Source organism: Chelmon rostratus, chromosome 1 (genome assembly GCF_017976325.1).
Source record: "Chelmon rostratus isolate fCheRos1 chromosome 1, fCheRos1.pri, whole genome shotgun sequence".
In the NCBI taxonomy this organism is placed as follows: Eukaryota; Metazoa; Chordata; class Actinopteri; order Chaetodontiformes; family Chaetodontidae; genus Chelmon; species Chelmon rostratus.
Genome location: NC_055658.1, coordinates 14,880,463 through 14,904,542, shown reverse-complemented (window position 1 = coordinate 14,904,542; position 24,080 = coordinate 14,880,463). Strand labels below are relative to the sequence as shown.

Sequence of the window (24,080 nt, the reverse complement as noted above, 5' to 3'; positions counted from 1 at the left end):
CAGCCTTGAAGACCCAAAACACATGCTGCGCTCGTTATGGTGGGACAACTTAGACCCTTATCATTTATATTAGGGTTTGATACCCTGTGTGACTAATCAGCCAAAGTAACTGGTAACAGCTGTGTGAGCTTGCAGACCCTCTAAAGCTGCTATTCCAAATATTTGTGACATTAGCAAAGGATCAAATTGCTGTGTGTGATTTTTAACCCGTCCCGCCCGAGTGTCTTTCAGCTCTTTGTTTTGCTTTTACGGCCTTTAACTTCACTGTTTTGATTCACTCGCATCACAGTCATCAGTGTGACTGAAGCCAGAACCTGATATTGACAGAAAACTTTCCTAATAAGAGACAGGCAAGAGTTAGTGACCATCTGGTCAACATAGTGGAGCATTAAGCGAGATATTTCACTTTGTGGTGGAGAACAGAGCTAAAAGGCGAGTGAACATTCACCAGGTCACATCAAAACAAATTTGATGCTAATGTTTTCTGTGTCTGCTCAATCTTGAATAAGCCTTTTCATTAAGGCTTCAGCCACATCAAGGTGATTCTATAGCTGCGTTTCCATTACAGTTGTTCGCAAAATAAAAGCGATATTTCTGAAATTTCGGCAAAGTTCGAATGTGACTTGCAGGTGTTTCCATTGAACAGTGTTTTGCGAACCAGCCGAAATTCTCGTAAGTTCTCGGACGTCCCACGAGATGTGTGTGCGTGCTGTGCGTCGGTAACACTTAACACAAAGCCTTATAATTAAAAAGCACACGCATGCTCCTGGCCTTGTAGGATTGCGCATACTCTATTGCACAAAAGCATCACATCATCACTTTGTTATTACGCAAGGCTCGCACTGACAGCGTCAGCTCGCGCCGGAGGAGCAGCAGCAGAATACAGGACTGTGAATTACTGAAGTGTCCTTTGAACATATTTCCTATCAGCAATTGTGTGTAAATATTAAAGCTAATGGCGTGCACGCGTGTCTCCCACACAGCTGAGGTGCACACACGCATCACAAGTTCAGATTTTGCAAAGTGCGCACAGGACGAGATCACAGCTGTCGGATTGTCTTTAACAGATCAGCCAACGTGACAGCTGGAACAGCTGGAGTGTTTTTGTCTGCTACTTATTGAGATCCAGAAAACATACAAACACTACAAAACTGACAAGACGTTATATCTGACTGCATGCGGCCGTCCCGAAACGGGGAGTCCGCTGACCTCGGAGACGTGTAAATGCGAAAAAAGTGTTTCCATTACACTTTTGCGATACACCTAAATATCGACACGTCGTAAAAATGTTTTTGCGATATTTGAGAGGATTTTCGAAATTTAGGTGTTGCCATTACCGTTTTTTAATTGCGATATTTAGGATTTGCGCATTTCTAGGGGCAATGGAAACGCAGCTATTGTCTGTGTGTGTACAGCTTGTTGTGCACTGCACCCTTTTTACTGCTGAAGCATTGCAGTGCAAAGGGGGGAGAGCCACACTCAGAACTTCGGTGATACATGGCTGCTTTTCACCTTCACGAACACACAGTTTACAGACACACAATCAATATTTTGTTTCCTATTGCAATGATCCTGCAGGTACTGAATGAAATAATTTGGGGTCTTAAAATGTGGATAACACATAAGTAATAAATATAGACATTTCAACACAACAATACACATTTAGCAATTTTTCAGAAGCTAAAATAAAACAGGCTTAGTTTTTACAAAGAATTTTATGAACACACAAAAAACCTCATAGCACAAGTATGGCAAAAAAAAAAAGACAAACAAACATTAGGCTCAAACATAAATGTAGTACTTTGTTAGTACTGATAAGCACCATTTAGCAGAAACTGGTCTTGCAATCAGTTTCTAGAATTCCACCAGGGTTGCATTTGCTTTCTGAGAGACAGATTTTCCACAGAGCGCTGTCCCTGCAGAAGGGAGTCACAGCCAGCCCTGATGACGTAAATCTTGGCCCGAGTCCAGTTCCAACATACAGTGATCAGAACTTTCTTGGAAAGTCCATTTTCGACCCACACATATGATTCGTCTGACCTGAAGTTTTCCTGAGAAGGTAGGGCTATGAACCATCATAGGTGTATTTACTGTCAATCATTGACATATACCTAACCCACTGCTACTGCATCAAGGCTCATAGACATTGTCTGAGCTCAGAGCAGCTCTGAGCTACAGAGAACTAAATCAATAGCACACGCATGTACCCAGGATCCCCCTTCAGCACAGAGTCTTTCACCTCCCCAGCTACATCAAGGGATTGTGCAAATATGCATATTGCTCAGTACAAGATTTGATTGTAACTGTATTAACTGGACCACATATCCATCTGCAAAGAGCCACTGAAAGTCCTTTGGAAAAACTGAAATGCACCAGAACTGGACATGACAGTCCAGAATGTTACAGTTCCATGCACCTGTGTCACGTGGTTGCATTGCTGTGCAAAATAGTTGAACAACAGTTGAACAAGCTATATTAAATGCCTGCTTGCCTACTTGTAATAAGCGGCTCCAGAGCAGGGAGTTTTCTGCTGCCTGCGGACAGCGCAGATGGAGTAAGGTTTGGGCTGCAGGGTCATGCCCAGTTTGGGAGTGACAGTGGGAATGGTTCCTAGAGGGAACTGAAGATGAAACCTCTGCAACAAAGTGGTGAAAAAGAGGAACATCTCCATCCTGGCCAGCTGTTCACCCAGGCAGTGACGCCTCCCTGAAAAAAGAAGATTCTTTGGTTTAGACTCACTGTCATACACACAGGCACTACACATGGCGGATTTTTGAAGTCCTAAGAAATACAAGCAAAGACAGTAGGGGAGACAAACACTACAGATGAATAAAATGTGGTTGATGAGGATGCTGCATCCTGGAGATGTACAAACTCAACTCCAAAAAAGTTGGGATGCTGTGTAGAACGTAAATGAAAGCATAATGCAATAATTTGTAAACAAACTGTGTTTACCAACCACAGTTTTACAGCATGTTCCTGAGCCCATGTAGTAACATCCTTTCTACAATCATTTGTCCACAAAGTGGTGAGCCTCACTCCATCCTCGCTTGTGAACAACTGAGCCTTTCCAGGATGCCAGGAGGCGAGGTTGTTAAAAAATACACATGGAGCTCCTCTTCATGCTCTATGGGATTAAGACTACATGAGAACAGGAACTTCTTATTATATAATGCACACTGCACAAGAACTTGACCAAAAGAAATGTATGCTACAGCGAAGCATATACCTTTTCATTTACAATCACATTTGTGTTAAATTTAGGAACTTTATGCTATCACTGATATGACCAGTGAAGTGTGATAAAAAAAATTAATGAAATGAAATGAAAATGTTTTATTGAAGAGAGAAAACTTTCTATTCTCAACATCCTACCCTCTTATAATACAGAGTTCATGTAAGTGCCAGGTTGGTGTGTATATGTGATAGACGTTGTTTTATTTTTCTATTTAAAAAATACCCACTGACTGGTGACTGTCACCATAATTTGGATTGGCACTGTTGTAATTTAAGAGAAACAAAAAGAAACTAACCCAAGGAGAATGGCAGGAAGGCCTCTCGCCTAACAAAGTTGCCATTGCTGTCCAGGAACCTCTCTGGTGAGAAAACACCTGGATCGTTCCAGTACTTCTCATCAAAGTGCACAGAGTAGAGGTTGGTGATCACCATGGTGCCTTTGGGAATGATGTAGCCGTTGACATTTGCATCCTGGGAGGTGGCACGGAAAATACCAAGTGGAACAATGGTGCAGAAGCGAAGGATCTCGTGCAGAACAGCCTCCACATAGGGCATCTTCTGTTTGTCCTCCAAAGTGGGCGGCCTCCCATTGGCCAGCACGCTGTCAATCTCCCTGTGCACCCTCTCTTTGCATGGAAAAACAGACACCATCAGGCATTTATTCATGCGTAACATTACATAACTATCAAAGTTGTAAGTTGGAGAAAAACACTCAAAACAGAAGCTCTCCTTGTGGTCACACTTGAAGTAAACTGTTCTATGACTGACCTTGTATGTTGGGGTAGAGAGCCATGTACAGTATGGCCCAGCGCAGGGTGTTAGTCGTGGTCTCTGTGCCGGCAATAATGAGCTCACCCACTGAATAGATGAGGTTCTCGTAGGAAAAAGAGGAAGTGGGGTCTCCTGCGTTCTGCTCCAACTCGTCCAAATAGGCATCAACATAGTGGCGAGGTACATGTGGCACCCTGCCCTGTGAAAAACCTTTTATGACCTGCAGTAAGAAGTCATACACCTCGGCAGCATTGCGGAACAGCTTCTGGTGTTTTCCAAAGGGCACATACTCGATCCAAGGGAAGGCATTATAGAGGAGGGCCCAGCCGCTCACCGCCAGCTCCACGTTCTCACTGAAAATCTCAATCATGTGCTGGAAGTTGCGGTCGTCGTAGGTGAACCGCTGTCCAAAAATGATCAGGTTGGTGATGTTGGACACAGCGTTTGTCACGAGGTGTTTAGGGTTGAAGGGTTTTCCCTTGTGCTTGTCAATGGCATCAACAAAGAACATGCACTCCTCTGAGATCTTCCTCTCAAACAGCCTCTGGCCACTTCCGAAATAACGGAAAGAGTTGCAAGCCAGTTTACGGTGTTCAATCCAGCCTTTGCCATATTTACAATTGAGAAGCCCTTTGGGTGGTGGAGAAAAGAGAAAAGCAGAAGAGTTTAATCAGTTATCATTTCGACAGCATGTCAGGTTTACTTCAAAAGTGGACCAAAGTGCAGAACACAGATTAGGAGGCACATGAAGCACATTTATCGATAAGTTCTCAGATGAGATGGGATGGCTGGTGACGGCACAGGGAAAAGGACAAGTGGCCGGCGGAGGAAGCCAAGGAGAGTGGGTTAGTAAAGCAGGCAGACAGGCCGGGATCCTGAAGCACAGGAGACAAACAAGCTTTAATTTAAGTAGCAGGAACACAGGAAAAACCATCACAATCATTCCAAAAACCAACTGAGCCTGAGAGTAGCTACCACGGTGGCAGATGGCGACGAGTGGGAGGGATTCATAAGCTGCAAGCTGATTGTAGACAGGTGTGCAGGTAGGCAGGATCCACATGATGAACCACACACAAACACAGATAGACAGGGACATGGCAGACACAGGAGGAGTGAGGAACACAAGGGAGAGACAGAGGCAAGGCCGTGTCCATGTTACTGCAGCTCTACTCTGATGCATGAGAAATAGTGTGTGTTGCAATCTTATCACTGCATCTTACCACCCATTTTGGTCATTTTCTTGAATAAAGGCAGCGATGGGCGATCAGCAAACACCTCGCTCTGATTGTAAAGGCACTCCCTGACACAGTCATATCCATTTAACACCACGGTCAAGATGCCTCCCAGGTCAATACTGAAAATCTGAAAGGCACACAATGCAACGTGAGCACTGCTGTACTGCTTTAGTCCTCGGCACACATTTTTATGTGAATGAATGCTTTCGTCAAGGAATGTGCGACTTGCACCACAGTCGCAGGCACGTTGCAGCACTTTGCTTGCGTGTCAACTCCGAGCCAGAAGACAGAGGATGAGTTCAGCTTCCCTGATACTGAACAGGACGGATTAAACAGCCTCTGAAGCACTGCAGATTTATCCAACTCTGCACCTAAATTATGTTTAACTTTAAAGAACTCAATGTGTCACAAAAAGGAAGGCTGTGTCCTTATATGTACTTCTTGGGAGGAGGCTATGCTTCTTGGGAGCCCCTGATTTGTCAGTAATTCTCCTCCAAGCAAATTCTATTGTGCAGACCGCCAAATGTTAGGGCGAGTCTCTTTTGTCCGTTTTTCTAATGTGTGTGTGTGTGTGTGTGTCTGAAGCCCTTTTTTGCAGGGTTATGCACCGCGCAGCCTGCAGAGCACTCCGTTAAAAAGCATTGCACGCGTAAAATGCGCTGTAGTCCGAGTCATTACCTGTCCATGAACTTCGCTCTGCTTCTTGAGAAAGACGTGCGGCTCGGTGGCCAGAGACAGAATGTTCCCTATCACAGGGATGGGAGATGGACCAGGAGGAAAGCCCGGGGGTCGTCTCTGCTTGACGAGCTGGCGAACCAGCAGGAAAGCCAGGAAGGCGACGGCCAAGCAGCTCACGCCGAGCAGAGCCTGCGCGCGGGACACCGGCACGAGAGACGGCGACTTAATAGAAACCATCTTTTCCAAAAAGTCTCTTTCCTGCTAGTCCTCCTCTGCCGACTTCGCCTTCTTCTCACAGCCACTGAAGCACATATGTATCATCTTGCACATTTTCTATCCCCCGCCTCTAAGGCTAAGATTGGCCAGAAAGTCAGTCAACTGTTGCTGAACTTTGTTCTGCTCCTGATCAATAATCCGGATCATTTTGGGGTGTATTCCGCTTGGTTTCTGTCTGATTTCAGTCAGCCTGCAGACGAGGCAGCATGCTATAAAACTCTCGCGGCAGTCATTAAAGTTGTAAAAAAAATACCGAGACATTAAGTTTAAGAGTTTTACACTTTTAAATGGCTCAAACAAACGAGCAGGCTGGAGCTTTGAGGCACGAATAACACTCGCACAAACAGTAATCGGCATCAGAGAGTGAAGTATGATGTGAAAATATCAAATTACAGAAGGACAGACTGAGGTGGATTGAACGGAGCCACACATTGTTCCAAGGAAAGCACAATTGCGCACAGAGTTTGGAAACGTCTTTCCGAGTAGGAAGCTACACGGAATATGCTGTGGCACTCACGTGCGATGAAAATGTAAAAACTGATGCTTAGACAAAAATAGGTATCATTCATTTGATGTAAGCAGTCAAAGCATTTTGGTCAATGTTTTACCGAATGAAATTAAGGCGAAGCGGGTTGTGTGCACAATACCTGTGATTCATTTATCGGACAGTCTTAGTGACAGCTGACAATGCTACAAATAAGCAGGAAAACTCAGTATTTTTATGTAAATGTGTTTATGCAGCCAAACAATTGCAGGCTGGCTCCAATAGTTCAGTTATTTGGGGAGCTGACTGAAGAGCTTGAGGATCGCTCTTTACATTGCTTTATGCAGAATATATTATAGTATTAGTGTTGCTCATTATGTAAGTATTGCTCATCATGGCAAATCAGGATCATGGGTGCAGGCCACTTTACCAAAATGTTCAGTATGCACTTTTTTTGCTCAATTAAATGTCCAGTAAATTAGTTTTGAATGAAAAAAACGGGACACAGATTGAAATATATTGGGAAACAAAAAGGGAGAAAAATCAACCGTAATGACTTCTTGGAAGGTCAGTGGGATGGCTAATTAGGTACAGGTATTAGATCAGCATGCGAGGTAACTAGTAACATGCATGGCAGGACTTGACCCCAAACAGCCCTATTAATCTAAAACTATTAAAATAATGAATTTCTAACATTAGGTATGGTGTCTCTTATGTTTTCCCTACTTCAGATGTAATTTGTGTCGACTGTGTTTCATCTGCGTTGTGGTCAAAGTAGCTATTGCTTTGTCTGAAGCTGATATATGTACTGGTATGTATATGCATATATTGTGCGAAGTAGCTTATATTCAAAAGAGGCTCATTTTGTGTCATGGAAAAAGAAAATAAGACAAGAAAACAAAAAAGAAAAGAAAAAAAATTTGGCATGGAATCCAGGCTTCTGAGAGGGAGACTGCCACCAGGTAATAGAGTCATGAGTGGCAGGTGACCAGGTGAGCGTGATTACCTGACTTCAGCCACATGCTCCTGAATGGAGAGGCAAGAGAACGGTCAAAAGGACTGTCACACTACACCTAATGTAGGCTCTATAACGTCTGTATACACAGAGATGTTACTGCCTTCTTGATCTTAAAGGATCTGACAACACTGAACGGGACACAATGGACCAGTATTTTGCATAGCAGTTTTCAGGACATGCATGTGATGAATTAATGGCTACAGGCGGAGGAACTACTGATACAGCAACTTAACAAACTTGATTCTCACTGTATTAAATGTACTTATGTTTTCTACATGTTCAACTAGCTTCTTTTTTACACATTGGTTTTACATTTTATTTTTATTTTAAATGATATATTGTATTGTTTAAATCTACTATCTATTTATCACTTGGGATGATGGTAATCTAGATAGAAATATTTGAAAGGGAAACATTAAATGTAATAAAATGGATTAAAAAAAACAAACAATCGCAGAGCCTCTTTTGTGGGTCAAAGTTGAATTCAGGGAGGTCATTGAAAAGTCCTGGTGAAGCACATTTTCATGTTACCCTGTTTTGCTTTTAAGCAAATAAACTTTGCCCCACTGAGCCGCTGTAGGTTCCTTCACCTCCACATGTTAAAGGTTAGGCCATGCTCGACATTTAGAGGTTAAAGGTTAAGGCAGGCACTGCATTCCAAACTTGCATAGCTGTGTGAGATTTTTCAAACTTGTTGGCTAATACCTGAACGCGTTGAGACAGTGCAAGGGTGTGCATGGATGTTCTAGTGTAGTGATTTTTAACAAATAAATCAGACAGATCATTAACACACAGTTGACAAAATACTTGAAAAATACTCGTAGTCAATACAATTATTTATTCATTCATATATTTTTGCCTACAGTTTTCCTGTGGTCTGTACATGGAAGTGGTGATTGGATGGAGCTTGCAGAGATTAATCCAGGTGAATATGATCATCTCATTAATGGGGTTTTAAACTATAAAGATTTTCCATTTTTGTGAAACAGCGCTCTCCACTTTGCTGTGTGATCAGTTCATCAGGGCTGGCTCCTTATTAGAAGTTGTTTATCCAGCCGTTCCTTCCTGCTGAGGCAGCTGGTAAGCAGCTTTTTTCCCCTTAGATTCCTCAAATGGCCTGTACAGATCTCTCCCAATCATTCAGATTTGTTAGGGCTACCTAATGAGGACATTCTTGCAAATTACTTCTTTGCTTCCTGCTAGCTCCCCAGACTCAAAAGCTATTCTGGAAGCGTTAAACACATCTGTCAAATTTAATCAAATAAAGATGTTCGCACTATTGCATTATCTTGTTAGTGGCTGGGTTAATCAAAACACCAGCATCAAGTGTGTCCAGGTGGTTAATGTCAACCGTATATATCAGAACCAGAGATATTTGAAAAATATTTGACATAATCAAGAGTGCTATTACAAGCCAATTAAAAAAAGAGTTAAAAAAAGATGTTAACCAACAGAGAATGTTGTCGGAAGGATATGGAGGAGTAACATGAGGAGTGACAAGGCCGTAAACGCTTAATCTGGAAGGAATATACCACAAAAATGTTATGAAGGAGAATATTTGTCTGACTTGAAACAGCCTTATAATAGTAGTAGTTTTCTCTGGATGGCACAAATATTATCAGGTTAGGTCTAGTGAGAGAGTTAAGTTTTATTTCTAGACCCCCAAGTGTTCTTACGATCGAGGGTAGGAGTTGGCAATGTAGATTCATATTTACATAATGTTGATTTATAATAATTGATATTCAATACATTATATATTAGATGTTCCTCAAGGAACACTTCACCAATTTTACACATGAAATTCAGTTTACTTGAGGAGTTCAGCCTGTGAAAACAGCTGTATAATGTCCTCTGTGGTTCTAGAGGGAGCTTGTTTTGCAGCATTGTCTACAATGACCTGATACTATATTAAAGCAGTGGCTGCCACCATATAAATAGGTTGGAAAAATACTAATTTCATCTTATAGTACACACTATATTGTGATATAGGCCAACCCTACCCTGGGGTAATGTATTCCTGTCCTGATCAGTGTATAGGATTTGATGCAGTTAGTGGATGTGTGGTAGAGCAGCATCAGTCTTTACATTATCTGGCCATTTGAAGAGTATTCTTCCTGTTTTGCTATGCTGTGGGCCATGTGTGATGTGTTCAGCTGGGCGCGTCCCTTGACTACAGTGATTCTACAGAAAATTATTTACCATCCGGATGACTGGAATTATCAAGTGCATGTGGAAAATCTAATTACTGACCTTCCCTGGTAATACTAATGCTGTCCAGAACCTCTTTTTCCTAACAACGTAATGACAGGGCCAGGAACATGAAGAGGTCGCGTAATCCCTCTGCAACTACTGGCCAGGTGTTTAAATGTTAGGTAAGGTTTGGTTCGCTTTCTAATGGAGAGCAGCAGGTCAAACTCCCTTTCCTAATGGATACTTCACTTCATGTTTATTATTTCACGGGCCTCAGTGGTAATTTTATGGTCTTTTTGAAGGCAGAAACCGGTCTGTAAACGGTTTTCAGGCACTTCACATCCATTAGGGATTTTCCACATGGTTGCTCTACATTGCTTTGTCAGTTGCACAGTATTGTTTTTAACTCTGTGTGGTGAAGCCAAAGACCATTTTCCACAATGGTACTTCTGCTCATTAACTACCTAATTTCACTATTGTCACTTCTCTGCTTTCTCCTTTCTTTCTCCACCCAATTCCAACATAGGCTCATAGGCCATCTATCCAACAACACATGTGACATGACAAATGTTTTATTTTCACACTTACAACTCTTAAAAGCTTTCTCCTTCAAGACTGGGCTGAATTACTCATCCACAAACTGCTATTCTGCTGTTCGTGTCTGTGACCATACAGATCTCTGTGAGGTGGCACCTCATGTACCTTACAATGTCCTGCTGCATGGTTTGCTGTTTTCAACTAAAAATGTGTTTTGGATGCAGATCTTTAACTGTGTTTGATGGTGAAAACCAAAGAGAAGATTCAGATGACATGGCCTGGCCAAATGCCTGAACCCCTCAAACCTGGCCTAGATTTCAACTGAGGACTTTGTAGGTACATGGTATCCGCTCTTGCCAAATGAAAAACCAGAGATCCCTCTATGACTGACTGCTGGCTTGCATTCAGGGAAACTAAAGGGCAGCTATGAACCGCTACCTCTGCTAGGTCAGGAGTGAACGATTTGTGAAATCGTGTCCTGTTAAAGTGAAAAAGTTTTCACTGAAACTCTGGGAAGTGATTTCATATCAAAAGCTGACAGCAGTGCAAATGGAGTCACACTGGCACTTCTTTTTGTATTTCCAAATGAATCTGTCTGTGCTGTGGTGAGTTGAGTGGTTAGACTGTGGTATTCATGCAGATCAGGTAGCACAGTGTTATTTTGGTCCTCAGCTTTGCTTATGCCTCTGCCTGCTTAGACCACTTCTTTCCCCAAACACAACTTTAAACTTTGTAAAAAGTTTCTGTCCTAACACAAATTCTCTGGGTTTCTCTTCCTCTCTAACATTTTTTAATGTCCAGCTGACCCAGTAATTGCTTGTAATTTTTAAGTCACATACAAGATCCCTTCTGCAGGTGCCAATGACCTCCGTTCAGCTTGCATTTTTAGATTGAACATGAGCCTGGTGGCTCAAAAGGGGAAAAAACCTTGAAAAAAACCCCTGTGCACTGATGCGAATTATGATCCATTTAGCAGATTTCTCAAAATTCCACAATACTCATATGCTAAGTTTGATATTTCTGCACAGTGGGTTCATTCAAGCTGATTATCAACTCCTTGCTGCCTGTTCGAATAAAGCAAAGTGTTGATATGAAAGAGCTTTGAAGGAAATTCTCTTTGGGGTTTTTTAGCTGAGTCCCAGCCAAGACTGGTGCTGGCTCTCTTTGGAAGAAGACACATTCACACTGACTCAGCTGAGACCGTCACTGATGAGCACTGCAGTGAGCATAACGCTGCCCTCTCTGTCATGAATGCTCTCCTGTGTTGTAATTAATTTTCCAGGCCAATTCATGCCTAACATTAGGGGATGTGAACAGTGTGAGCTAATTGCATTCTTGACAATACACTTTTCCCCTTGGAATGTAATTTCTCTGCCTCAACTGATGTCCCTGGTCAGAGCAGACAGTGGTGAATCAAGGCCTGGGAGCAGCTTGAGTACAAAACAGTGTGGAGAGATCTTACTTTTACATAGACTAGTACGTATAAGGTGGGTTTTGACTTGTGGCAAAAGTCACGGAGGAAGAGACATCCTTCTTATCTAGGTTAGAGAGATTGTAAGATTGTTGACACATCCAAAAGCTCTGTAATATGCACATGATTTCTTTCTTAAAGTTCTTCAAGAGGTGAGATCAAGACAATTAAAGTGAATCATTGTGTGTACATAGTTGGAATCTCTTGCTCCAAAGTCTTTAGTCCTCCATGGACAGTTTCCAATATCATGTGGAGCTTTTGGAGACTAATTTAGTGCCTCTGGTGTAGAGCCTGCAGGTCTGCTCAGTAGCACTAAAGGGTTCATCCACACTAATGAGTTTCCTTCTGACGCAAGAAATAACTGGGAGGCAGCATGCTTTATGATACATCATTCAATATTGTTACATAAGGGTAATGAGAAGATGGCCAGAGACCAACAGCCCAGTAATTAGCTCAGAGAAACCGGATGGACACCACTGAATTCTGCGAGAAGGTTTACTTTAGCTCACTGTGATGCTATTCCCATAGAAGAAAGGCACTGTTTTATCCAGCTGTGTATAGATTATCAAAACGAGCAGAATCTCTAGGTTAAGTCTGATGCAGAACTTGTTGCAGAAATACAAAAGGTGCTGTGTGCTGCACCTTGCCACCAAGTTTCAATGATGTTTAGAGCTAATGACTAAATGTACTATGGATTTTACTGACACACTTTAATTTTTTTTGCAGTGGCTAATGGGACAATATAATCCTGAAACATGTGAGGGAGCAGCAGATTGCAACTGGACCTGAATGTATTATGTTTACATTGCGTCACAGTATTGTTGATTTAGTTCTGGATTTTTTGAGGTTCTAGTTCAGCAGCTTTCTGCAAAGTGTCTCTTGGAGAACAGCTGTTTCCTTGGAGATAACTTTGTCTTCGCTCAGCTTTTGACCCTTTTCCCCTTGCCATCCTGTTCAACATATTGCCAGCTGGTAATATGTAGCCTAATGAAATATGACTCACTTGTGAACATTCGCTGTCTCTGTGAATGTGGTGAAGTTTTGTGGTAGTATTTCCAATTTCTTTGTCCACTATATACAGTATGCAAATAAAAGTAGGTACTAAAGATTGACTTACAACAAATAATGCTACCAACGGATTCAAATACATGGCAGCTTTTTGTGAATTAAACATTTTTGTGACCATACATTCATGTAATTTACATACAAGCTCCTTGACTGGCTTGCTGTAAGTGACGCACGACTTCTGATTGGCTGGCAATTTGAGGTAAAACATTTGACTGGCCAATAGAGTATGATCAAGCCCTCACTCAGTTCATACAGACACCCATGGGGTACATATATAAAACCCTGTACTGTGGGGAGTGTTCATCAGATTCACAAGTGAGTCTATAATTTCATTCTTCACTACCAGAAGATCTATTATCTTACGGTGAGTACAGACAACAGACTGCTTTTTGATTTGCTGCTTGATTTTGATTTGTGCAAATTAGGCTGTGACTGATAAATATTAGATATGATGATATGGATTTTGGAGAAGATGGCGAATGTGTGTACTGGTGGACAACAGTTTGCCGGATTAGTGACGTTACACAAGCTACAACAGGCTGCAGCTAATTCTGCTCCTGCACAGAGCTGCTGTGTCAGTATATCACCAATAACTCTGCTATCTGCCTCTGCCACTTTAGCGACTCTAACAGCGAGAGAGAGAGAGGATTCATAAAGCTGTGAATGCATGAAGTAGATGAAGTCCATTAAAAAACAAACATGTTTAATGGAATAAAATGTTGTGGATGCAGTCAATACAAAAAGCATTTAAAAACTTGTCCTCACAACAACGTGTACTACCTTGTTTGATACTGTATGTGTTTTCCACAGGGAAGCATAATAATGCTGAAACTCTGGACTCTCCTTCTTGCCTACACGCTGATCATTTGTCAGATGTACGTCTCACAGGCAGCTCCATCAAGGTGAGAGTTGTGGCACTATTCCTAAAAGTATAAAACACATTGAACTTTTAAAAAAATATGACTGTGTCCGTCATGTTCTGCTGGACAGGTTTTATTGTTTTGTTTTCCAGAACTAATTAAACTTAAAACATTATTTTAAATCAGATTGTGTTAAGTTTGGCTTGTATCCTTTACAGTTATATTTATCTGGACAAGTTACACTGTTTTTAAACCAATGTTGTGGTAGAACCGGAGATCAATCTAACTGAATGTGTATTTTTAGAACTAGTAAGGAGTCGATGTCAGATGGAGTCACGCTCTCGAATGATGATGCACAAAACTTACTCAGAGCTATCAAGGAGTTCATGCAGATAACTTCAGATGATGTGCAGGACCACCAAACAGCTGATGGAAACAGGTATGGCTTTTAATAATTTTAGGCATAATGAACCCTAATACTGAGCATTTTAAAGTACTGTACAGGGTGTGGGATTTATCTATCTATCTATCTATCTATCTATCTATCTATCTATCTATCTATCTATCTATCTATCTATCTATCTATCTATCTATCTATCTCAGTAAAGCAAGATATAACACACCTTTGTTTATAAGCCCCACAGCTCCAACTTTGCTGTTTATTAATGATCAAGGTATATCATGAAATTCATGTAGATCTACTCTCTGTCATAATCCCTTAATGCATGGACTCCAGTTATTCATTCGTCCATCCATCCATCCATTCTGTATTGAATGATGTGCCTGCAAGAGAGTGTCCTTGGTCAGAAAATTGAAGAGAGCACGATATCAAAGAAAATGAGAGAACATGCATGATAGACATTATTACAGCAAATGAAATGTGAACAATAGCATGACAACTCAACTACAATATTTTGGTTAACTCCATATGCCTGTTGGATCTGTCAGCATGCATTTGAAATATTAGTTTAGCACAGACTATCTGTGAACGCATGACATTTTAGAAGAACATCATGCATGCAATTATTGATGTCTGCATGCCACGGTTACTGTAAGCCTGTTTCTGCATGTTTGTCTCTGTCTCTAACAGCCTGGATAGACCCATGTCTAAGCGCTGCACCGGCTTAAGCACGTGTGTGCTGGGCAAACTCTCCCAGGATATTCACAAACTACAAACCTATCCCCGCACCGACGTGGGAGCAGGGACGCCTGGCAAGAAGCGAAGTCTATCCGAGCAATATGAAAACTACGGCAACTCATTCAATTGAAACTCACAGTTTTTAGTCCATCTAGTCGTCTGTCTGAGTTAATGTTTGTTTGTCATCTCTATTCATTCATAAGACTGCTGATGCATGTGGATCCTACTTGTCTAACTAAAGTCAAAGGAACATCCTTGCTTTAATTTTCAACTGGTGGACATTAGATTTATGACAGAGACCTGAAAACTTGGAACAGCAACAAAAAACTAGAAAATTCCCCCTGGGAAATTTTGAAAGGGACACGGGGTGTGTTTGAGCCGACAAAATTATCTACGTTTTAAAGTTTGAATGAAGTCTCTAGGACAAAGTATGGCCGAGCAGCGGACAATTGAAAAAGGCTGAAATTTGAGGAAATTTCCCCATTCATTTCTTATGGGAAATTTATCGCAGTTGTTTGCGTCTTACGTCGGCCTTCGATGGTCATAGCTCGAAAACCGTAAGAGATATCAAAATGTGCCGAGGGTCATTTTGAGCCGACAAAATTATCTACGTTTTAAAGTTTGAATGAAGTCTCTAGGAGAAACTATGGCGAAGCAGCGGACAATTGAAAAAGGCTGCAATTTGAGAAAACAGCAGATATCAGAGGTGGTCAGTCCCTGATTAATGAACTGGTCCCAGCTGTGTTTCTGTGGCTTTCTCCTTGTCTGTCTCTGTTGATCACCTCAGCTGTCTGTGTCTGCTTCTCTCCTCTGCTTCATGTCTCTGTTAACATGAATTAATGAACTGAATCAATAAACATGAATGGAGCTAATGCTAACGGAGCTAACAGAGCTAACACTAACGGAGCTAACAGCGCGAATACAGCTAACAGCTCTAACGCTAACAGAGCTAACTGTGCTAACAGAGCTAATAGAGCTAACGGCGTTAACAAGGGGGCGGGGGGATGGGGTTTTCATTATGCATTTGTCTGTGTGTGTGTGTTTATGTATCTGTCATTGTGTGTGACTGCGTATGTGTGTGTCTTCGTCTGTTTGTGTGTGTGTGTCTGCTTGAACTACACAAGCAGCCCAACCAGCTCCTACATGGAGATGTGTCTGGTATATGTGTGTCTGAATGTGTGTGTGTGTGTGTGTTTGTTTGTGTGCGTGTGTAACTTCTGCCCCACCTGCTGATAATTACCTCTCTACCTCTCCCACTTTTTACCTGTTCCTGTTCAGTTTTGACGTGCTTGTTTTTAATCACTTTTTAGCTGTTGGTTAGCCCTGCTTGTGTGTGCGTTTGTGTGACTACTGTCTCAACCTTTTTGGCAAAGCGCTTGGTGAAGCTGAGTTTAACTGTTTGTTGGACGGAGATTGTTTTCAAACAATGCCCTTGTTTTGACTGAGCTTGTTAAGATAATCATTCTCAGGCTGGTTGTCCTGCAGATGTGTGTGCGTGGGTTATTGACCGGTGTGTGTGTAAATGACAGTTACACCTGTTAACTGAAAAGCGGCTTTTTCGCTGTCGGTTTCTTCCGAACAACTTGCGATTGTGTCAAAACCGTAGCTGCTATCAAAAAAAACGATTACACTGTGAGATGCGGACAAGTCTGGGCCAGATGTACGTGTGTTTTATGTCCAGATATTCTTTAGAAAAATGACAAAATGGTCGACTTAAAAAGACTCTGCGACTCAGAGAACAGGAGTTTGTATTGTATGCAGTGAGATTTGGGTTCGGCGAACCTCCTGAACTAAATCCTCTGGTGAGAGAACCGTACCTCGTATCAGAGTGTACTATAGATCATCGGACTCCCGAGAACTTCCTGAGTCCGACCATCTCCTCGTTTTATTCCTGACACAACAACTTTTCGTTTTATGGCGATCTAAAGACAGGAGGCATTTCTGCTTTGCTCACAAAACAGCTCTGAATTTTAACATGGGACTTAATGGGAGAACAGGAGGGCGCTGGCTGCACAAAACGTCTCACTATTTAAATTCAGTAAGTCTCTCGGCTTTTTCGAGGACATCACACGAAAGAGGACAAGTTTGTCTACAAAAGATCCCAAAATTATGCGTGTAGAGTGTAATTTGTGGCCGTAGCGACGAGAAAAAGAGAAGATTTTCAGATCGTTTTTAGACTCTGTGCCACTCTAGCACGCACTCTAGCACGAACATTCCGCGCAATACACACCCATTATAATCTCAAAATTTCCCGCCAAACGATCACTGTCATTGAACAGTGACTGATCAAAAACTATAGGACCAATCAAAATGTGGATGAACACACCAATAGACCAGACTTGGGTCTACATTTTAAAGTTGAAATGAAGTCTCTCGGTGAATGTATGCCTGAGCTACAGATGTTTGAAAAACTCCAATTTCAATCTTGTTTTTTTCGCCCGTCCCATTCATTTCTTATGGGAAATTTATCGCAGTTTTTCGCGTCTTACGACGCGAAAAACTGCGATAAATTTGAGAAAAGTAATAGCACACCGATCCCGAACAATACGCACGTTTTGATATATAATTTGCGAGGGTTTTCTCAAAGCTGCGGGGCGAGTTTGAGGACGAAAACTTGGAGGAAGATGAAAAATAACTAGAAAATTCCCCCTGGGAAATTTTGAAAGGGACACGGGGTGTGTTCGAGCCGACAAAATTATCTACGTTTTAAAGTTTGAATGAAGTCTCTAGGACAAAGTATGGCCGAGCAGCGGACAATTGAAAAAGGCTGAAATTTGAGGAAATTTCCCCATTCATTTCTTATGGGAAATTTATCGCAGCTGTTCGCGTCTTACGTCGGCCTTCGATGGTCATAGCTCGAAAACCGTAAGAGATATCAAAATGTGCCGAGGGTCATTTGGAGCCGACAAAATTATCTACGTTTTAAAGTTTGAATGAAGTCTCTAGGAGAAACTATGGCGAAGCAGCGGACAATTGAAAAAGGCTGCAATGTGAGAAAACGGCAGATATCAGAGGCAGTCAGTCCCTGATTAATGAATTGCTCTCAGCTGTGTTTCTGTGGCTTTCTCCTTGTCTGTCTCTGTTGATCACCTCAGCTGTCTGTGTCTGCTTCTCTCCTCTGCTTCATGTCTCTGTTAACATGAATTAATGAACTGAATCAATAAACATGAATGGAGCTAATGCTAACGGAGCTAACAGAGCTAACACTAATGGAGCGAACAGCTAACGGTGCGAATAGAGCTAACGGCGCTAACGCAAACAGAGCTAACTGTGCTAACAGAGCTAATAGAGCTAGCGGCGTTAACAAGGGGGCGGGGGGATGGGGTTTTCATTATGCATTTGTCTGTGTGTGTGTGTTTATGTATCTGTCGTTGTGTGTGACTGCGTATGTGTGTGTCTTCGTCTGTTTCTGTGGCTTTCTCCTTGTCTGTCTCTGTTGATCACCTCAGCTGTCTGTGTCTGCTTCTCTCCTCTGCTTCATGTCTCTGTTAACATGAATTAATGAACTGAATCAATAAGCATGAATGGAGTTAATGCTAACAGAGCTAACAGAGCTAACACTAACGGAGCTAACACTAACGGAGCTAACAGCTAACGGCGCGAATAGAGCTAACGGCGCTAACGCTAACAGAGCTAACTGTGCTAACAGAGCTAATAGAGCTAACGGTGTTAACAAGGGGGCGGGGGGATGGGGTTTTCATTATGCATTTGTCTGTGTATGTGTGTTTATGTATCTGTCATTGTGTGTGACTGCGTATGTGTGTGTCTTCGTCTGTTTGTGTGTGTGTGTCTGCTTGAACTACACAAGCAGCCCAACCAGCTCCTACATGGAGATGTGTATAGTATATATGTGTCTGAATGTGTGTGTGTGTGCGTGTGTGCCTGTGTAACTTCTGCCCCACCTGCTGATAATTACCTCTCTACCTCTCCCACTTTTTACCTGTTCCTGTTCAGTTTTGACGTGCTGTTTTTAATCACTTTTTAGCTGTTGGTTAGCCCTGCTTGTGTGTGTGTTTGTGTGACTACTGTCTCAACCTTTTTGGCAAAGCGCTTGGTGAAGCTGAGTTTAACTGTTTGTTGGACGGAGATTGTTTTCAAACAATGCCCTTGTTTTGACTGAGCTCGTTAAGATAATCATTCTCAGGCTTGTTGTCCTGCAGATGTGTGTGCGTGGGTTATTGACCGGTGTGTGTGTAAATGACAGTTGCACCTGTTAAACTCCTCCCTTGAAAAGCGGCTTTTTCGCTGTCGGTTTCTTCCGAACAACTTGCGATTGTGTCAAAACCGTAGCTGCTATCAAAAAACCGATTACACTGTGAGATGCGGACAAGTCTGGGCCAGATGTACGTGTGTTTTATGTCCAGATATTCTTTAGAAAAATGACAAAATGGTCGACTTAAAAAGACTCTGCGACTCAGAGAACAGGAGTTTGTATTGTATGCAGTGAGATTTGGGTTCGGCGAACCTCCTGAACTAAATCCTCTGGTGAGAGAACCGTACCTCGTATCAGAGTGTACTATAGATCATCGGACTCCCGAGAACTTCCTGAGTCCGGCCATCTCCTCGTTTTATTCCTGACACAACAACTTTTCGTTTTATGGCGATCTAAAGACAGGAGGCATTTCTGCTTTGCTCACAAAACAGCTCTGAATTTTAACATGGGACTTAATGGGAGAACAGGAGGGCGCTGGCTGCACAAAACGTCTCACTATTTAAATTCAGTAAGTCTCTCGGCTTTTTCGAGGACATCACACGAAAGAGGACAAGTTTGTCTACAAAATGAGCCCAAAATTATGCGTGTAGAGTGTAATTTGTGGCCGTAGCGACGAGAAAAAGAGAAGATTTTCAGATCGTTTTTAGACTCTGTGCCACTCTAGCACGCACTCTAGCACGAACATTCCGCGCAATACACACCCATTATAATCTCAAAATTTCCCGCCAAACGATCACTGTCATTGAACAGTGACTGATCAAAAACTATAGGACCAATCAAAATGTGGATGAACACACCAATAGACCAGACTTGGGTCTACATTTTAAAGTTGAAATGAAGTCTCTCGGTGAATGTATGCCTGAGCTACAGATGTTTGAAAAACTCCAATTTCAATCTTGTTTTTTTCGGCCGTCCCATTCATTTCTTATGGGAAATTTATCGCAGTTTTTCGCGTCTTACGACGCGAAAAACTGCGATAAATTTGAGAAAAGTAATAGCACACCGATCCCGAACAATACGCACGTTTTGATATATAATTTGCGAGGGTTTTCTCAAAGCTGCGGGGCGAGTTTGAGGACGAAAACTTGGAGGAAGATGAAAAATAATAATAATAATAAGAAGAAGAAGAAGAAGAAACGCGCGGGATAGTAATAAGTGACTCGGGGCTACGCCCCGAGTCACTGGCTCCTGCAGCAGAGCTGCAGGAGCCAGTGCCTCGGAGCGTGCCCTGTGTCCCTAACTAGAAAATTCCCCCTGGGAAATTTTGAAAGGGACACGGGGTGCGTTTGAGCCGACAAAATTATCTACGTTTTAAAGTTTGAATGAAGTCTCTAGGAGAAACTATGGCGAAGCAGCGGACAATTGAAAAAGGCTGCAATGTGAGAAAACGGCAGATATCAGAGGTAGTCAGTCCCTGATTAATGAATTGCTCTCAGCTGTGTTTCTGTGGCTTTCTCCTTGTCTGTCTCTGTTGATCACCTCAGCTGTCTGTGTCTGCTTCTCTCCTCTGCTTCATGTCTCTGTTAACATGAATTAATGAACTGAATCAATAAACATGAATGGAGCTAATGCTAACGGAGCTAACAGAGCTAACACTAACGGAGCGAACAGCTAACGGTGCGAATAGAGCTAACAGCTCTAACGCTAACAGAGCTAACTGTGCTAACAGAGCTAACAGAGCTAACGGCGTTAACAAGGGGGCGGGGGGATGGGGTTTTCATTATGCATTTGTCTGTGTGTGTGTGTTTATGTATCTGTCGTTGTGTGTGACTGCGTATGTGTGTGTCTTCGTCTGTTTCTGTGGCTTTCTCCTTGTCTGTCTCTGTTGATCACCTCAGCTGTCTGTGTCTGCTTCTCTCCTCTGCTTCATGTCTCTGTTAACATGAATTAATGAACTGAATCAATAAGCATGAATGGAGTTAATGCTAACAGAGCTAACAGAGCTAACACTAACAGAGCTAACACTAACGGAGCTAATAGCTAACGGTGCGAATAGAGCTAACGGCGCTAACGCTAACAGAGCTAACTGTGCTAACAGAGCTAACAGAGCTAACGGCGTTAACAAGGGGGCGGGGGGATGGGGTTTTCATTATGCATTTGTCTGTGTGTGTGTGTTTATGTATCTGTCATTGTGTGTGACTGCGTATGTGTGTGTCTTCGTCTGTTTGTGTGTGTGTGTCTGCTTGAACTACACAAGCAGCCCAACCAGCTCCAACATGGAGATGTGTATAGTATATATGTGTCTGAATGTGTGTGTGTGCGTGTGTGCCTGTGTAACTTCTGCCCCACCTGCTGATAATTACCTCTCTACCTCTCCCACTTTTTACCTGTTCCTGTTCAGTTTTGACGTGCTTGTTTTTAATCACTTTTTAGCTGTTGGTTAGCCCTGCTTGTGTGTGCGTTTGTGTGACTACTGTCTCAACCTTTTTGGCAAAGCGCTTGGTGAAGCTGAGTTTAACTGTTTGTTGGACGGAGATTGTTTTCAAACAATGCCCTTGTTTTGACTGAGCTCGTTAAGATAATCATTCTCAGGCTTGTTGTCCTGCAGATGTGTGTGCGTGGGTTATTGACCGGTGTGTGTGTAAATGACAGTTACACCTGTTAACTGAAAAGCGGCTTTTTCGCTGTCGGTTTCTTCCGAACAACTTGCGATTGTGTCAAAACCGTAGCTGCTATCAAAAAAACGATTACACTGTGAGATGCGGACAAGTCTGGGCCAGATGTACGTGTGTTTTATGTCCAGATATTCTTTAGAAAAATGACAAAATGGTCGACTTAAAAAGACTCTGCGACTCAGAGAACAGGAGTTTGTATTGTATGCAGTGAGATTTGGGTTCGGCGAACCTCCTGAACTAAATCCTCTGGTGAGAGAACCGTACCTCGTATCAGAGTGTACTATAGATCATCGGACTCCCGAGAACTTCCTGAGTCCGGCCATCTCCTCGTTTTATTCCTGACACAACAACTTTTCGTTTTATGGCGATCTAAAGACAGGAGGCATTTCTGCTTTGCTCACAAAACAGCTCTGAATTTTAACATGGGACTTAATGGGAGAACAGGAGGGCGCTGGCTGCACAAAACGTCTCACTATTTAAATTCAGTAAGTCTCTCGGCTTTTTCGAGGACATCACACGAAAGAGGACAAGTTTGTCTACAAAATGAGCCCAAAATTATGCGTGTAGAGTGTAATTTGTGGCCGTAGCGACGAGAAAAAGAGAAGATTTTCAGATCGTTTTTAGACTCTGTGCCACTCTAGCACGCACTCTAGCACGAACATTCCGCGCAATACACACCCATTATAATCTCAAAATTTCCCGCCAAACGATCACTGTCATTGAACAGTGACTGATCAAAAACTATAGGACCAATCAAAATGTGGATGAACACACCAATAGACCAGACTTGGGTCTACATTTTAAAGTTGAAATGAAGTCTCTCGGTGAATGTATGCCTGAGCTACAGATGTTTGAAAAACTCCAATTTCAATCTTGTTTTTTTCGCCCGTCCCATTCATTTCTTATGGGAAATTTATCGCAGTTTTTCGCGTCTTACGACGCGAAAAACTGCGATAAATTTGAGAAAAGTAATAGCACACCGATCCCGAACAATACGCACGTTTTGATATATAATTTGCGAGGGTTTTCTCAAAGCTGTGGGACGAGTTTGAGGACGAAAACTTGGAGGAAGATGAAAAATAATAATAATAAGAAGAAGAAGAAACGCGCGGGATAGTAATAAGTGACTCGGGGCTACGCCCCGAGTCACTGGCTCCTGCAGCTATTTCATAGCTGTAGGAGCCAGTGACTCGGGACGTTGCCCCGTGTCCCTAATAAGAAGAAGAAGAAGAAGAAGAAGAAGAAACGCGCGGGATAGTAATAAGTGACTCGGGGCTACGCCCCGAGTCACTGGCTCCTGCAGCTATGAAATAGCTGTAGGAGCCAGTGACTCGGGACGTTGCCCCGTGTCCCTAATAATCAGGCAGTTGTCTATAATGAAATAAAACGAAAGAACAGCTTAAAACCTTTCTAATGTTAAATTTGTTTTTCCTTTAATAAATTCATCTTTTACATGGAAGCTGTTTTTAATTTTTCAAGATTAAAAATGCATAATTCAATGAAAAAATGAAAAAAAAGGGTAAGCATGGCTGTCTATAATGCACACACAATTATGGGAATATTTCCCTCTACGTATTTCCATTGTGAATTCATTGCATTTGTTTCTGATGCTAGACAATATTGTTCAAAGACTGTCATGTGGATGTCTGATCTGATCGTGAGCGTCATGATAAATTGTGTTCACTATCTTTTCCATTCTTACAAGTAATGCAACAGCACAGAAGCGGGCATGCAACACAGCCACCTGTGTAACCCACCGCTTGGCTGACTTCCTGAGTCGGTCAGGAGGACTGGGACACAGCAACTTTGTTCCCACCAATGTGGGTGCCCAGGCGTTCGGCAGGCGGAAGCGGGGCGGCCCTGTGTGAGCGCAAGAGCAGGTCCAAGGTAAGTCAGCGTTCTGCACTTTCACATCGGTGTTGCTGCTCGATTCATTGAATAAAAACATGCCATGTGTGGAAACTGGTGGATTTCTGGTGCAATGTGAATGAATGTCAATCAGTTGAGTGTCAACCAAAGAACCCTTAAAGTGTTGTTGGATTTCAGCTCTACAGATTTGTGTTCTATTTTGTGTACAAAAATAATTGTTGAATTCCTGTTGTTTATTACTTTGGCACCCCTACATTTGAAACTTACTGATATACGATATAATGTGACTTATTGTAGTCATATATACACCACATGCTAACCAAACATTATGGGCTTAAAGAGACAAAAATGTAGCCTTACCGACAGTTGGTGAAACTATAAGTCAAAAAAAGTGTTGATTGTGAGCCACGATGGCTCAGC

General features: G+C 42.3%; 2 protein-coding genes across 2 annotated transcripts; one reads left to right on the top strand and one right to left on the bottom strand.

Annotated features, from left to right (window-relative positions):
• Nucleotides 1-1,787: 1,787 nt before the first annotated feature.
• On the bottom strand, nt 1,788-6,502 carry LOC121604786 (vitamin D 25-hydroxylase). The gene is made up of 5 exons (XM_041934392.1): nt 5,922-6,502; nt 5,229-5,370; nt 4,006-4,638; nt 3,534-3,863; nt 1,788-2,706 (listed from the first exon to the last, which is right to left on the bottom strand). Exons 1-5 carry the CDS (start codon nt 6,156-6,158, stop codon nt 2,492-2,494), a joined length of 1,557 nt encoding a protein of 518 aa, XP_041790326.1. The 5' UTR covers nt 6,159-6,502; the 3' UTR covers nt 1,788-2,491.
• Nucleotides 6,503-13,760: 7,258 nt separating this feature from the next.
• Nucleotides 13,761-15,093, top strand: calca (calcitonin/calcitonin-related polypeptide, alpha). The gene is made up of 3 exons (XM_041940904.1): nt 13,761-13,867; nt 14,130-14,264; nt 14,916-15,093. Exons 1-3 carry the CDS (start codon nt 13,761-13,763, stop codon nt 15,091-15,093), a joined length of 420 nt encoding a protein of 139 aa, XP_041796838.1.
• The last annotated feature ends 8,987 nt before the right edge of the window (nt 15,094-24,080 follow it).